Source organism: Pyrgilauda ruficollis, unplaced genomic scaffold (genome assembly GCF_017590135.1).
Source record: "Pyrgilauda ruficollis isolate IOZ18807 unplaced genomic scaffold, ASM1759013v1 scaffold2, whole genome shotgun sequence".
NCBI lineage: Eukaryota > Metazoa > Chordata > Aves > Passeriformes > Passeridae > Pyrgilauda > Pyrgilauda ruficollis.
The window spans coordinates 16973956-16988944 of NW_024519206.1; the positions used below are offsets into that span (position 1 = coordinate 16973956).

Below are 14989 nucleotides of genomic sequence, written 5' to 3' on the forward strand. Positions count from 1 at the left end.
TGATTTCTGAACAGCTTTAACAGCTTTTAGGCCTGAACCCAAACACATCATCATCAGTTAGATCAGCTCTTTAAATAAAACAAACCTTAAGCTAACCCTTCTCTCTGCTTACTTGTAGTGGGTTATAGTTGTCGTCTGTTTGTTACCCCATTTGCACTTAAAAATCATTAAAATACTTATGCTCCAATGCAGAAGCACTAGGAAATATTTCTGTATTAGATAAGGCATTTTACACAGAGATTTATACAGAGAAGAGAAATGGAGGATTTTTTTCAATTTCTGTTTTCAAGAAGTGGAATTTCAAAAGCAACTTCAAGTCTTGGGTCTTATTATTAATCATTAGTTAATTTGCACTGTGCAAAAATTATTCCATCCAGTGGGCCTGAAATGACACAGTTAAAAAATAAAGGGAAAACTTGGTACAGATTAATCAGCACTTGTTTAAGGAGCAAGATGGATGGTTAGAGGGAAGGCAACAGATTTCCTAATACAATGGTATTAGGTCAACATCTAAAATAAGTGCCAAGTGAATTAAAGCTCAGAATATGTTCTTATGGTCAGTGCTAGACCACTCCAAATCTGGTCCAAGAATAATGCAGTCCTGAGCTATCCCACAGCTTGCAAAAGAAAAGAACAGCAAGGTCTTCATAACTGACCCTTAACTCACGCAACAGGAAAAATCTGCACCCTCTCACAAAGAATTTTTTGCAGTACTTTTAGAGTGATGGCTTTTCCAGCCTATGGAGAGCACTGGCAGCCACCCAGAACAATTCTCCTTCTTACAAGCCCTTGGCACCTGACCTCTGATCCGGGGGCAGCAGTTTGGCATGCTGGAAAGGAAAATGCCCAGGAGTCAGCGTGTGCATACGGGTGACATGTAGGAACAAAGGTCAAACGGCCGGTGCAGACACGTATTCCCTCTTCTTGATCAACCCCTCTGCTGAAAATACACTTTGAATAGGAAGAGAACTTATCCGCAGCAGAGACAAATGTCAGTAGCTGAGAGGGGCTCACTTGACTTTGAAGAAATGAACCACCTTGGCTCTGAGGAAGGCAAACATATCCTAAGTCTCTCATGAAGCCCAGAAGAAGGGAAAAAAGTCTTACTTCCTTGATGAAAATGAAAATATGACTGGGCCCAATCTCCTGGAGCTGTGGATGGATAAAAGTGGAGCATCACAGTTTATAAAAATGCTTTTGAAATCTGGCTTATTAGTCCAGCCTCTTCTCCTGGCCTAGACACATATCTTGTCTTGATATCTCCTGGTTAGAATTCTTATAAACATCTTCTTTTACACCATAAAAAAAGGACTGGATATTGTGAGGTATATTTTGAAATTGAAATACTGTCATCATGCCCTGTTCAAGAAAAAAACATATGTGGTAATAATGGAGTGTAGGTGCATTCAACTGTCTGAAGCCAAGGCTAGAGGCAAATCTGATTAGATCAGCACAGCCAGAAATGTGACAAAATATCATTAACATTAGGTGATTGCCCAGTTTCACTGCTGATTTCTTTAACAGAACTTGAAGTAAAAATGAAATTAAGAAGAATCCCACATTCACAGCCCAAGTGGACTCCATGTGTCCTTCCTGCCCTGGGTTCAGACCAGCAGCCAAGCCCTGGTGCTAGAGCTGGAGTGCAGCTCCAACAGCTCCAGGCTCCCAGGCTGTGTTCCTGTCAGCTGCTCAAGGCACGTGGAGATTTCACCATGGATACTCCCAGCCCAGTGTGTTCCCTTGTTTTCAGCACAGGGCAGCCTGGGACTTGAAGCCATCCTTGGCTCCCAAGGTGACCTGCCCCAGAGGACCTTTGATTTAAAGGGCAGTGAGGAAAGCCTGGGGGATGCTAACCACTACTGGTCAAACCACCAGTGGGTCATTAGCTGTCCACTCTGTCCCTCTTCCGTCTGCCCTTCAAAATATCCCAAGCCTCACAACACTTGCTGATGTCCCAGTTTACCCTCAAGGTCAGCAGAGTTAAGTCTGGGATGGGACTAACTCTGCTGTAAAACCTGATCTACCCAATCCAAGTGCAGGCTGTAGCTCTTTCCCCACACTGTTGCCATCCATTTCAAGTGGATTCATTTCATCCATCCATTTCTTTTTGCTGCACAGTGGCCCGGCAGACTTCCTCTGACACATTCTGGAAGCCCCTGCAGACATCTTATGATATTTTTTGAAAAACACAGACTTCACTGCTACAAATGAAAGAAGCTGAAAATGTCCCAGCCAGAGCTCTGGCATTTGTGGGAGCAGAACTATTTCTTCACATTGCGTAAACAAGTTTTTGCACACCAGATTAATTCCTTGTCCTGTTCACTTGGTGCAAACCCAGCAGAGGCTTTGGCAAATCAGCACCTCCTTTTCAGCACAGGGCTTTAGGGATATAGCCTGGAAATAGCTTGGCCCAATTTGGTTTTTAGCCCTGTGTTGAGTGCAAAGCTGTGCATATGCACTCATATATAAGGGAACACAGCCCCTTCTCCTTCTGGATGGAACAGCTTCCTTCCCCCTTCATCTCTCAGTTCTCCCTTGGGCCTTGGCAGCAATACCAACTTACAAATTCCAGTGACAGGATACTTCTCAGGAGAACAAACAAAGTGAATGCTGGGATTTTAGAACCAAAGACGCCTGTTTTATTACTACAGAGTTCTGACACAGAACACTCAGCTCCTGAGCTTTGCAACAGGCTTTGGAGGCCACAAACCTATCCCTGTTGTCACCACCCATTTCCTCCTGGCAGACCTTTGTGACCATCACTCCATCTCTGTAGTTCCTGACCTGGTGAGAAGTCTGTTCTGGTGCCCTTCATCCCATCTCTGGTGCCAGCAGGACTTCCAAGGGTAGCTCATGCCTCTGGGCTACATTCCTTCTCCACACACACTGCTCTGGAATGCTAGATGGATGTCAGGACCTGCGTTCACAGGCCATTAGTGGGAGCTCTGGAAGAGCTCTGTATTCTCTCTGGAAGAGAACAGTGTCTAGGACTGAGTTGACCAACACATGATAGAAAAAGCAGGAATGGAAAAGTGCCTTGTTCACTGCCCAGGCAGCCACAAAGATGGGCTTCACTTCCAAGGGACCCAGCTGAGCCAGCACGGAGCATGCTCAGCTGTTCCATTCCAAGGGCAGTCTCAGGGCTAGAGCCAGGACTGTGGGCACAGAGAGCAAGGAGCTCACTTTGGCAAGAGGGAGAAGTCAGCAGCTTTGGTGTGTGCTCTGGCATTCAGGAGAAAAACCTACTCTGCTTGCCCCAGCATTTTTTTGGAAGCCTCTGAAAAATTTCCCACCACGGTGGGAAAGCAGCAGCCAGACAGTCACCGGCCTTGTTCCCAGGTTGGGGGTAGCATAGCAGTGAGAGGGCAAGAGGACATCCAGGTTGCCCCACCTGGCCATGGAGGCTTAAAGGCACTGGCAGCTAATGTCTGTCAGATCCCTCTGAGTCTTTGAAGAGCCCTTCTTCTGGATTTCCTGCCCAGAAATAAAGAAACTCCTGGCAACACAATCACATTGAGTTAGATGTTTCCTCCCCTCTCTGACTCAGTCCTCTGGGTCAGTGGTTTTGCATCTTGCAGGCTCTCTGCTCCTCACTGTCATGGATCCTGACCCACTGCACCAAGATGTGCTGGTTTCTGTGTCTCAGTTGCCAAACACTTTCTTGTGCCTTTTGTGAAAGCAACTGACAATACCTGTGACCTCTCCTACGCTTCATTGGAGTAAAGAACAACTTCACCAAACCACAGCCTGGATCTCACCTTTTGTCATTACCTACAGCTCCAGCAGGACATGTTTTCAGCCCTAGCCAATTCCTCCTGCAACTTTATATGCGCACAAAGACATGCCCCAGCTTTCATTTCCATTTTAAACATTACATTAGGCAGTGAAGCTCACTGCTTCTCTGGTTATCCCAGAAAAGACAACTTCTCCTTTTTGTTCCTATCTCTGAGCAATGAGATACCAAAGACCTTGCAATCACATGTAACACTTTTTTCCTCTTTAAACAGAGCTTTTCTTTGAATTTTGAAAAACTTCTTTTATTTCTTGTAACTAGAACATTTCTGTTCAGAGAAACACTGCTTGAAGCTACCCCCATACCCTCTCACACAGTCTCGCAAATTCAGATCCCAATGAAATTCAGAAAATGACTCATTCTGAGTTTTGCTTTTGATTTGCTGATGTCCTTCTCTACTTTTTTACACTGTGCTTTCCAAATACAATCCACTAAGAATTGTCTTGTTTTCCCTGTAGGTTCCACTCCAGTTCTGCAGAGCAGCATAGAGAGCTTGGGCCACTTTTCCAAGTTTGCAATTTTTCAAGTCACCACAATGTCAGAATGACCTGCGAGACATTTTATTTCTCCCTTTGGGGCCTCTGACTTACAGATCCCACAGACCTTTCACTATTCCTTGACCTTAGAAGTCTCAAAGCTCTCCCAAATGATACAAAGGAGATTCCTCAGGGTTTTTTTCTAATTTTTCATTGTGTGTACAAAGGCAGCTTGTGGCAGTACCTGCAGGGTCAGTGCTTCCACCAGGCATAAGCATGAGAGGAGAGAAAGATGCTCTGTGATTGTTTGGAAAGGAGTCATCTCTCCCTGGTAAGGAGGGCTGCAATATGATAAGCAGAACTGAGGGACTTTTATACATACCCCTTACTTATTTCAAAGGTGATGTGTATGCAGTCACTTTTAATATGCAGGTTTTCATTTTGATGCTATGTTTTCATACTGATGCTATGGGGAATACCACAGAGCACACACAGCCATGAGTATGACACATGTTTGTTGTTAGACTCCCAAGTTCACAGAGAAAATCCTTCAGACGTGGCCCAGTTTTCAAGGACAGAAAACCCTCACCCACCTCACCAAGTGGCAAAAAAATGGCACCTGTGTTCAGCAACAGGCTCAGGGTGCAAGAGGCAGCCTACAGCAGGTCAATAACACGCTCCTGCTTTTAGTGCCGGAGCTCCAGGGAAAGAGCTACCATCCCTTAATGTCCTTCTATGCAGTGATAAATAGACATTGAAGCAAATTCATGTGGCTCTCAGAATCCACAGATATCACACCACTTTTTGAAAAACAGATTTCACCACTACAAATGAAAACATTATACCCAGAGCACTGGCATCTGTGGAAGCAGAACTATTTCTTCACATTGAGTAAACAAGTTTTTACACACCAAATTAATTCCTCTCTCCAGAGCTGGTCCTGGGCGGCCAAAGCAACCCACATTGCTGCTCGCTCGGTGCAAACCCAGCAGAGGCTTTGGCAAGGCTTCCCCACGTGAGTGCCCGAACTGCAGTGCTTGAAGGGATTCCAGTTAAGGCACAGCAGGGATTTCATGCTTTCCCTCTGGCTCCTCACACACAGCTCCTGCCTTTGAAGGCAGCCCCTCTTCCCACAGGCCACAGTGGCAACAAACCCTGGAGCTGCTGCCACTCCACTGCCCAGGGACACTGAGCCAGGTGTCAGCAATGTGCTCCCAGGGGAGCTCAGCATCCCTTGGAAGGCTCCTGGCACCTCCTGTGGAAGGGGACCAGGAGCAGGAGCTGGCAGGCAGGTAGTGAATGCCTGTGGAAATCACCATGAAACAAGAGCACAAAATAGGTTTGCCATCTGGGACAGGCCAAGACATTACTCTGGATCCAGGCAATAGGTCTGGCTTCCTCCAGGAATGAAAGAACTGGAGGAGAAATAAGAACTGCAAAGGAAAATAAGACTAGAGGAAATATCTGAATGAGAAGATCTTCTCCAATAGGTAGGGGACTAAGGCATGGAAAGTATGAAAAGATTGGTAGCTTATTGCTCCTGTCACACCATCCCTGTTTAGACTGGGAGTGGAGAAGGAAAGAAAGGGCGTTCCCTTAAAAATGTAATTGAGTGAGACATAAATCAAGAGTCAGTTCACTGGAGTAAATTAAGGTTGGCTGCTGTGAAGAGTGAGGAAGTGAAAACCTTTGGTTGGCTGCCCAATGGAAGGGAGGAGAGGAGATAAGATATGAGGTAGGTGATGAAAGGGATGCAGAAGCACAGAAATGTGAACAGGTTAGAGCTGATACAACATTGTGCCCTAGGTCCTACTTTTCCCATTCCAGTGGTTTGGAAGTGTGAGACAGAGCTGACAAAAGAGCATGCAACAAAGAGACAGAGACCACTTTTCAGTTATAAGCTTTTTCTTTTTTTAGAATTCAAGCTTACACAGTTATCTATGCCCACTATATTCATAATTACATTTTAATATCTGCATACAAAAGCTATGTAAAAATTATTTTCTTCCCCAAATATACAAATTTTCTCTTTAGATAGTTTAAAACATTTGTGATCACAGATTTTTTTTAATATATTTTAGGCTGAAAAAATATTACCAATCTAGCATAACTCTTAACACTGTTTGCAAAAAAATACATCATCCAAGGTACTTTGTTTTTTACTGTATGGTGTAATGTTTGCCTTACCCTCAGGGCATGAAACTGATATAAAAAAATAAACCAAATAAGTAAAACCCACAAACTTCATAGACAAAGTAGTAAGTCCTCCCAACCAACTTCATAAAAACAAATAAACAAGCCAAACCACCCTCCTCTTTAAAAAAAGTATGAATGACTAATTTGATGTATTTATGAGCAAACTGAAACTGTAGAGTGCTAAGGAAGTAGGAAAAGAGAAAAAGAAATTACAGTATGTCAGCTAGTTCATGCCCTGATACTATCTTTACCAACATTAAATGTGTAATTAAATAAAGTGTCTTTTAATGTTTTACATTGTGCTCAGTAATTTACATAAATTTAATCCACACCTGGGTGCTGATGTAGATTTACATTTGATTGTCTTGTGCATAAACAAGGTTAGCTTTTAAAGAAGGTAAACTGTGCAATGGACAGTCACAAACAACTTATTACCTGCACAATATTGCTTTTTGAAGGCGACATCAGTCAATGTGGATACACACAAATAATGCATACTCTTTGCGTTTGCTAACATCTATACTAAAACTTTGTGATAAGGCCAAACCTTTTTTTTTTTGTTTTGTTTTTAATTTTAAAGCAAAAATATACCATAGTAAAAAAAAAAAAAAGGAACAAACCAAAAACGTGCTCACACCGTTTTGAGTCTTTAAGTGGAAAATAAATCTCTATCACACTAGAATAAAATTCTCTCTATAAAATTTAAATACAGATCACTTCATTACTATATCAAAAGGAAACGTCTGGCAATCATTTCCAGATGATCACAATAACAAGACACATTAAGAGGCTCTGTTGCCTCTTCCTTTGTGAAAAGATAAATGTTGAACACTTTCATTTGCTCTCACAGTGAGAGGAAAACGTTCCTTGGTTGTGGATTTTGATTCTGTCAGTGAAAAAGGTTTAGCCTTAGGAATGCTGGCTACATCTCAAAACCATAAGACTGATTTTTAAAATTTATGATTCATGCAGCAAGAAGTCAATATGACACATACAGATTAGAGTTCCATAGCATAAAAATACATCACTAGCAATGACATGCTCTGTTTGTGATTAACAGCCCTCTCTTGGCAGATTTCTGATATAAATGGTCTTTCTGGACAGTTTTTTCCTCTTTCTGATACCTGTCTGAAGAAGCAAGCAGTCTGCTCAAAGATGATTTTGGACCTGGGAAGTCTAACTCTAAGGTCTACGTTTTGGCAGAATGTAAACAAAAATCATTAGCACACACTATATATGTTATAATAAATATCAAAACTTAACTGAGATTACACATGAAATGAGTATCTAAATGCACATGTTACTCAGGGAAATACCATGAATGGTGACAATCAGGTTTGAGAGGAAAAACCTTCTGTGTAAGACCCACATGTAGACCACAAAGCAAACACAAGAGCCATGTGGCACCAGCAGAAACAATACTCTGGACTGCACTAGAAAGCACAAGTTTGTTATTTCACTCAGAAGGCCAGTTACTACCGAGGGTGCTGACTGCGGCATTGGCGTCTGCCACTGAGGTGGTCAGTCCAGGGGCACAATCCCACAATGGCTTAAGATCACTGATATTTAGAAGTACATCTTTGCAGAGCTAAGGTCAGTTAGTTTCGCCCTCACGATCACATAAATCAGCAGTCACACTGAGGAAGTAAAGGAAGTGACACAAAGTAAGACTGGTAGGAGATCAGAGGCTATTAGATGTCAGTTCATCAAATCTGTCCAACTACAAGCTTAGCTTTAGTTTTCAGTAAGGGAATACTACTAACTCAGTCTGTTAATTAGTGCCAGACTCCAACTTAACCAGAAAAGCTAGAAAAACATGTTGATGGATGTCCTTTCTGCTTAGAGCACTGCCAGAACTGTCTAAGTCAGTTGCCTGATTTTAGGCACTTCAGTCCATCTGCAATCACCTAAGGAAGGAGGCCTGACTTTCTGAACCCTGACTTAGCACAGCTCCAAACTGCATTGGTATTTTAGAATGAGATGTGATGCTTCCTCTCCTGGGTCTCACCTCCAGCACAGTCAAAAGCTTGAATGCCTACTCAAGCTTACATTAAGCAAACAGGTGAGATACTTGCACTGGCTTCAGGAGGAATTCCATGCTCAGATCCATGGCAGAACAGGGCTTCAAAAGACACGCACATTCCTCTTTTCTTTGCAAGCCACTGTGGGCATAGGCACTGATGCCTAAGCCTTTCATGTATTTGTCATATATTTAAAGCTTTGAAGATTTCTGATACATGGCTGTAGCTCCCAGTACTTTTCCTACCCCTTTTCCCCTACATTTAAATCAATAAGATAACCTTCTAAGACATATTATGCTACATTCCTGAAATATTATTTAGTCTTGCCTCTTCAGCCAAGGATGTCTTATTTCCTTTTACCATGTATTCTAGACATAATAAATATGGCTAGAAACTCAGGAGGGGCTCCAAATGGGCAGAACCAAAAGGGGGAATTACTTAACTAAATGCTCTTTTAATTGGACACTATTGCTAAATATGCTAATTTATTAAACTTATAAAATTGTGGAAGTCCTGTATCACATGTGCATTTTGCCATATTTGCACCTGGAGGCCTCCAATTCTGCTTTTATATTCCTTGCTATATGAATATTGTCTCGAAAGTGTGTTGTTTTGTTTCTAGAATGTGAAGGCATCAGCGCAAGTAAGGGATTGGCTGCTTTTCTGACTTCCCTATTACATGCTGTAAGTCCTCCACCAAGTCACCCCAATCACCTATCCAAAAAGCCAGTTTCTGACTCTTTGCCCCCAAGACAGTGCTCTACAAGGAATTTGGATAGAGATGTTGTTTAGACACTTTAAGATGGAGCCAACACAGACAACAAAAGAGGTTCTACACCAAATATTTAAGAATCTCCAATGGTGTGTCTTCACTGCTGCCTGCAGAAAAACTCCTACACACCCCAATGTGTTTCATGTTCTGACAAAAAAAACCCTAAGTGATAACATTAGTGCTCACAGCTCATCACAGGTGCATATGGTATCAAACAACAGAGAGAACAAGATTCCACATCCCTAAAATTGTGCCCAATAGCACTCCAAATGCTTTATCAATGAAGTAGGGAAAGAATGGTAGGAAGAGTTTAACTCCTGACACACATATATCGTGTTCCATCTATTAATTTTCCTGAGTATCCTGTTTTTATGAGGGGATAAGCACATAACATATGGGTTCAGATATGGGCCATGAGCTTTGAAAGTCAACACATCCACCCTAACAATGCCCACAACTTACTGGGCAAATGGGTCAATAAATAGCAGAGAAAGAAACTGGTACAAATCAATGTACAACATGAAAGAACGTAGGGTATGAGGCAGTGCAAAAAACATGAACTAAATCTTCCTGGTTCCCAGGAAGAAGAGAAAGATGTTTTAGAAGTGTCATACAAATTCAGAGGATGGTTTAATATCAAGTTTATAAAACCCAGGGACAACATCCCTGAATGGAGATGGTGATAGAGAGGAACCTCTGCCTACAATGTCCTTATCACTGGCCTCCAAACATTCCAGGACTGTGTGTACTGGCTTGCAGACTTTGGCAGCAGGACATTTTGTCATTGCTCAGTTTGGTTCCTGCTAGTGCAGTTAGTGGAAATAAATTAAAAGGATCAAGAGAGCATCTAGCCCAAGGAAACACATACAGACATACCTGTAGGGAGGGAGAACTCAGCTGATCTAATGCACACACACAGGGCAGAGTCAGAAAAAGAGAGAGAAGATAAAAATACGAAAATATGTTTAAGACATCTGCTGAAGATTTCTAATTATATATATATATAAAATTATATATATATGTGCATATAAACTTTATATATATATATATATATATAAAACAAAGGATTACTGCTGAGCAACACTATTTGTATTCCTGGGATAAAGCTCTACAGTCTTGTGTGTTGTTAATAACACAGTTGGTTTCTGTCCTATCTGAAGGTCACCCCATATGTTTCATTCTCCTTGTCATCATTCCATGAGCTCTCATATCCCTGAATAACTCTGAGACACTGCCTGCTATCCCGACAGAGAGTCTTCTCCCTCAGAGTGATGGATTTTGCACACACCTCAGAAAAAGCAGACTCCTTCACTATCAGGAGCACCTCAGAGAATCAAATTTCTGTCCTCACTCCAACAAACCTTCCAGTGAAGTTACCTGGAGTCCAAATTTAGAAACTGAAGATCTTAATATCTTATACACATGGAAAAAAAAAAAAGACTCAGTCCTTTCTAACACTCTGCATTATTTAAAGTACTTGATTTATGGTGCAGAGTTAAACTGCATCTGCTGGAAAAAACCTCAGAGAATGATGGGATCATAATGATGATGAAGATTCTAGACCATAGTGGTAATTGTTACAATAGAAACCATCACAATGACCAGAAATTTTGTACTATGAATTGGTCAGTTGTACCCTGCAAAAGGAGTAATACAAGACAGAATTGCCAGGGTCAAATTAACAATAGCTGTTTCAACTTGAAGGCAAATTTATTTTTCTGCCACTTCAATCTCTCTCCCCTATTTTCCAGGCAATGATGGGTGTGAGCTGGTGACCACACAAATGCTGGTGAATGAGATTGGTCTGTTCGTATTTTCACTGTTAAGCTGTCAAAGCACTCACATCAAAGGACTGAAGAACAAATTGCAATAGTCACAAGTACCCGCATTAAAGGGATGTTTTCATCCATGTGTATACAACTGCCCCCCAGCAACCCCAAAAGAAAACTCAAACAAAACCCCAGCCCCATCTCAACAAACAGAAGACCACGAAAGAAGAAGAACAAACAGGTGAGAAGAGCTGGGCAACGGGATGAAATGACAGCCAGTAGTGCGACGGGGGTGTGGAGAACCACTTCAGTCTCTAATCCTCAAACACTTCCAGGAACAATGGAGGGAACAGTTCTGTGGGGCACTCCACCTTCATGTGCAGGAAGCGGCTGGCATGGCAGGCTCCGATCATTCGCAGATCTGTCACTTTCATCAGCAGTTTTGGCCAAAAGTGTGCAACATGGTGTTTTCTGTAATTAATGTAGTGTTCAAATGCCAGGAGGAAACCCTCTTGACACTTTTCTATTCTCTCGACGCAAACAAGGCCTGGGCGATCTGTAGATACAAAGCAGCAGAATTATCATTCTTATTTATTTGCTTTAACAAATGCCTGATCATAAATCAGGAAAAATAGGACGACCTGACACTAGGAAAGAAAGGAGAGAGATTGGGGACATTTGTGGCTCTGCCACAAACTTCTTTCACTCCAGCCAACTCACTTGCTAGTACTATGCCTGTTAAAAGAAGAAGATAATCCTTTCTTTCTTCATGCAATGCCTGATTTGCTCACTTACGCACACTTACACAGAATGTAGCTGTTTGGGAAGTGCTTCCTTACAGTGACTAGAACATCAGAGCCCTGATTTCAGCTAGGGCTTCTATCTACATTTTTCTGTAAAACAACTAATAAAGAAGCAAAAAAAAAAAATCCTTGTCAGGTGTCTAAATTACAGTTCCTTTCAATCTGGTTTTCTGCAATCTGACTAATGGTTTGATCATGCTTCGATCCTGCTTTGATCCTAGGTGAGCTGTTACGGAGCATCAAGGAACAACAAAGGCTAAAAGTCTGGCTGTCTCAATTGGCACCCAGACGAGGACTGGGAAAGCCCCTTTCACGCCACTTCTCAGGAGACACCTCTGGGAAAGCAGGTAATTTTTGAATTGCCTTTTGGAAACCCTGCTCCAGTATCAGTGTGTAGGGACCTAAAAAGAAATAAAAATTTTTTGATGGGGAAAATGAAGTGCTGTGTTGTGATTAATGTGGAAACCTTTTAATCTCAGATGCAGTTAATGCTTGTAAATCACTGATTGTGTATTGTTATTCAGTGCCCAATCTTCAAAGCCATCTTAAAATAAAATCTTGCCAAATCTGCCACTGCCCAAGAATGGAATTTCCTCTTTGGGCTGGCACAATCACTGGAAGCTTATACAAAAACATACTCAAATTGAGAAGGTTAGAAACTCTTTGGAGGAAGTTGTCTGTGCTGCTTTTGTATCATGACCAGTTGCAAATGGTCCCAGCATAGGGAAGCAGCACAGCTCGTAAATGCCCATTAGGAAGCAGTGGTGCTGTTAATTAGGAAAACAAGAGGGCAAGTCAAACTAAACATATGAGACTGGTGGAAATGTGTATGAATGCCCAATGCATGACATTACTTGGGGGAAGAGGGAACTTAACATAAGGACCAGTGTTGTTAAATTATCCATTTTTCATTTAAGGCAAACTGGCTCAAAATCAGAACTGATTTCATCTTGATGATCATCCGTGGCTCATTCCTAAGTACCAAACTGAGCAAGGTGTGTTACCAAAACCAGTTCCAACTCTGAACACCCTGAATTTTTTTCCTAGTGCTCACCAAAATAAGTCACTGGGGTTTTGAGAGAAAATTTCTCTCACATTACTCTAGTCAGCACTACAAGATCTAACCTATCTTATTTCTTTTACAAAGAGGATTGTGACAAAGACCAAAGAGTTTCAAAATTGTTTGGACCCCAATATATTTCTGTTCTCACCTGATGACATGAGTAGAACAGCCTGAAGAAGGGCAACCTCGGTGTCATCCAGGTTAAATGAAGAAAGAGACATGCCCAGGTCAAAAATGGCATCAGACACTACGCCAAGACCCCCATTTTTCAGCTGGCCCCTTGTCACCGCCATCTCCCCATTTAGTGTTAAAGTCTCACTCTCGGGGTCATAGCGAACTGCTGCTCGGAGGGACATGATCTCCATACAGCAGCCTTTCAGAAGGATGATCTGGTCTTCACATGGCAGCTGCAGAAATTATAAATGGCAAAGAAAAATTAATGTTTGTCAGACCGAGTGGCTTTTACAGCTACAACAGATCCACGAGCACAGAGTTGCAGTTCACATCCCAGGACACTGCCCTGCATAGTGCAGTTCTTCTCCAAACATGCTGCTCTGCACAATGCCCCAGGATCTGTGTTCCTGGTTCCAACATTCCCTGGTTAGCATCCCCACACACCCTTAGGAAATCTAGCAATAACACAGCTGTTGGCTCCCTCAGCTTACAACTTATCACAGCAGAATAAACTATAATTGGGGCTGGTGCAGACCTCAGCCATCCCAGTTAAATTCACTACCAGCCATACTTATTTCTTACCTGACCAGAGGAAAGGAAAGACATTTGGGAGGGTCTGTAAGGGTGGACTGTGTTTCAAACAAATATTTATATCTAGAGGATACACCTCAAACAGTGGAGCAGGAATTCTCACTGCCCATTTTAACAACAGAGAATTTATTAATCTAGACTTAATCTAGTAAGGCTGTTCTCCCTGAGCTCCCTACACTATTGCTAGACAGACAGAAAATCTATAGTATAGCTACAGCTTTTATGCTGGTGCATAAACTTTTCTCTTCAGGGCACGTGTCTTTTCCATGCCATTTACAAAGGCAAGCTGTCCAAAGGTTCTGTATTTACAGAGTATAACCAGGATGCTGACACATGAGCAGAACTTGTTCTGTAAAGCATGTCTTTATGTTTTCATAGGTTATTCAATGGTAACAAAACCCACCAAGACAGTTTTGAGACCGTAAGAGAACAGCAAGGGTCCCACATATGAAAGAGCAACACACTTCTACTTGGCTTGAAAAGAGGCAAAAAGCCATTTATTTTTGATTTATATAAAATTATTATATTTACCTGTTTTGCAATTCAAAAATGAAACCCCCCTGAACTATAGGTTTACATGGCAACAGTGTACGTGCAAAGCAAGTGCACTGATTTGGTGGGAAATGATGCAGAGCTACCTAATGCAAGTGGGAAGCAGTTCCCTGCTAGAGAAGAGCTTTAAGCACAGAGCTAGCCATGGTCAGGAAAATGAGTTGAGTCATGCAGCTGCTTTTCCAGCAATGCCAGCTTCAGGTGTGAAGTGTTTAATACACAAGAAAATTGACTCATCCTGTTCAGAGCAAATCAGTTTCCCTACAGAGGACCCTCAGCTCAGCAGCAGTGTGGGGAAGACTGCAGAGGCACAGCAGCAGTCTTGCTACCCAATGACAATTCCACTGTTTGTCAGCAGAGACTGAAGTAGGGAAAGAAATAGAGTTTAAAAAAATTAAAATGAGAATAGATATGTGAAAGGAACCGTGAAGAGATACTGGAAAAAGCAATGGAAGTGAAAAAAAGAACATGAAAGAAAGACAGAGAGAAGGGAGAAGAAAAGAGAAATGAAAAAACCCCTATGCCTCTAAACAGAAGAAAGAATAGTAGAAAAGAAACAGGTCACAGTAGAGAAGATATTTTGTGATGATTCAGCTGTTTTATTAGTGAGCTATGAAACTAAGGAGAATTCTTTCTACTTGATCCTTCTTAAAACTTCTTTATGGTAGTGGCAGTCTGACTATGCCTGTTTTTCACCTGCTTTTCTAATTCTGAAGGATACATGGGACACCTGTTTCACAGATGCCAGTCCTCAGGTTTTATCTGCCAGTAGCAGGAGT

General features: G+C 42.0%; 1 protein-coding gene across 5 annotated transcripts in view; it reads right to left on the minus strand.

Annotated features, from left to right (window-relative positions):
- Positions 1-6206: 6206 nt before the first annotated feature.
- Positions 6207-14989, minus strand: part of THRB (thyroid hormone receptor beta) — a 156461-nt gene continuing 147678 nt past the window's right edge. For all 5 annotated transcript variants that reach the window (XM_041466629.1, XM_041466628.1, XM_041466627.1 and 2 more), the window contains 2 exons: positions 13042-13300; positions 6207-11583 (listed from right to left, as the gene is read on the minus strand). In XM_041466629.1, coding sequence (XP_041322563.1) covers positions 11342-11583; positions 13042-13300 — 501 coding nt within the window. In that variant the 3' untranslated portion in view covers positions 6207-11341. The remainder of the gene's footprint in view (positions 11584-13041; positions 13301-14989) is intronic.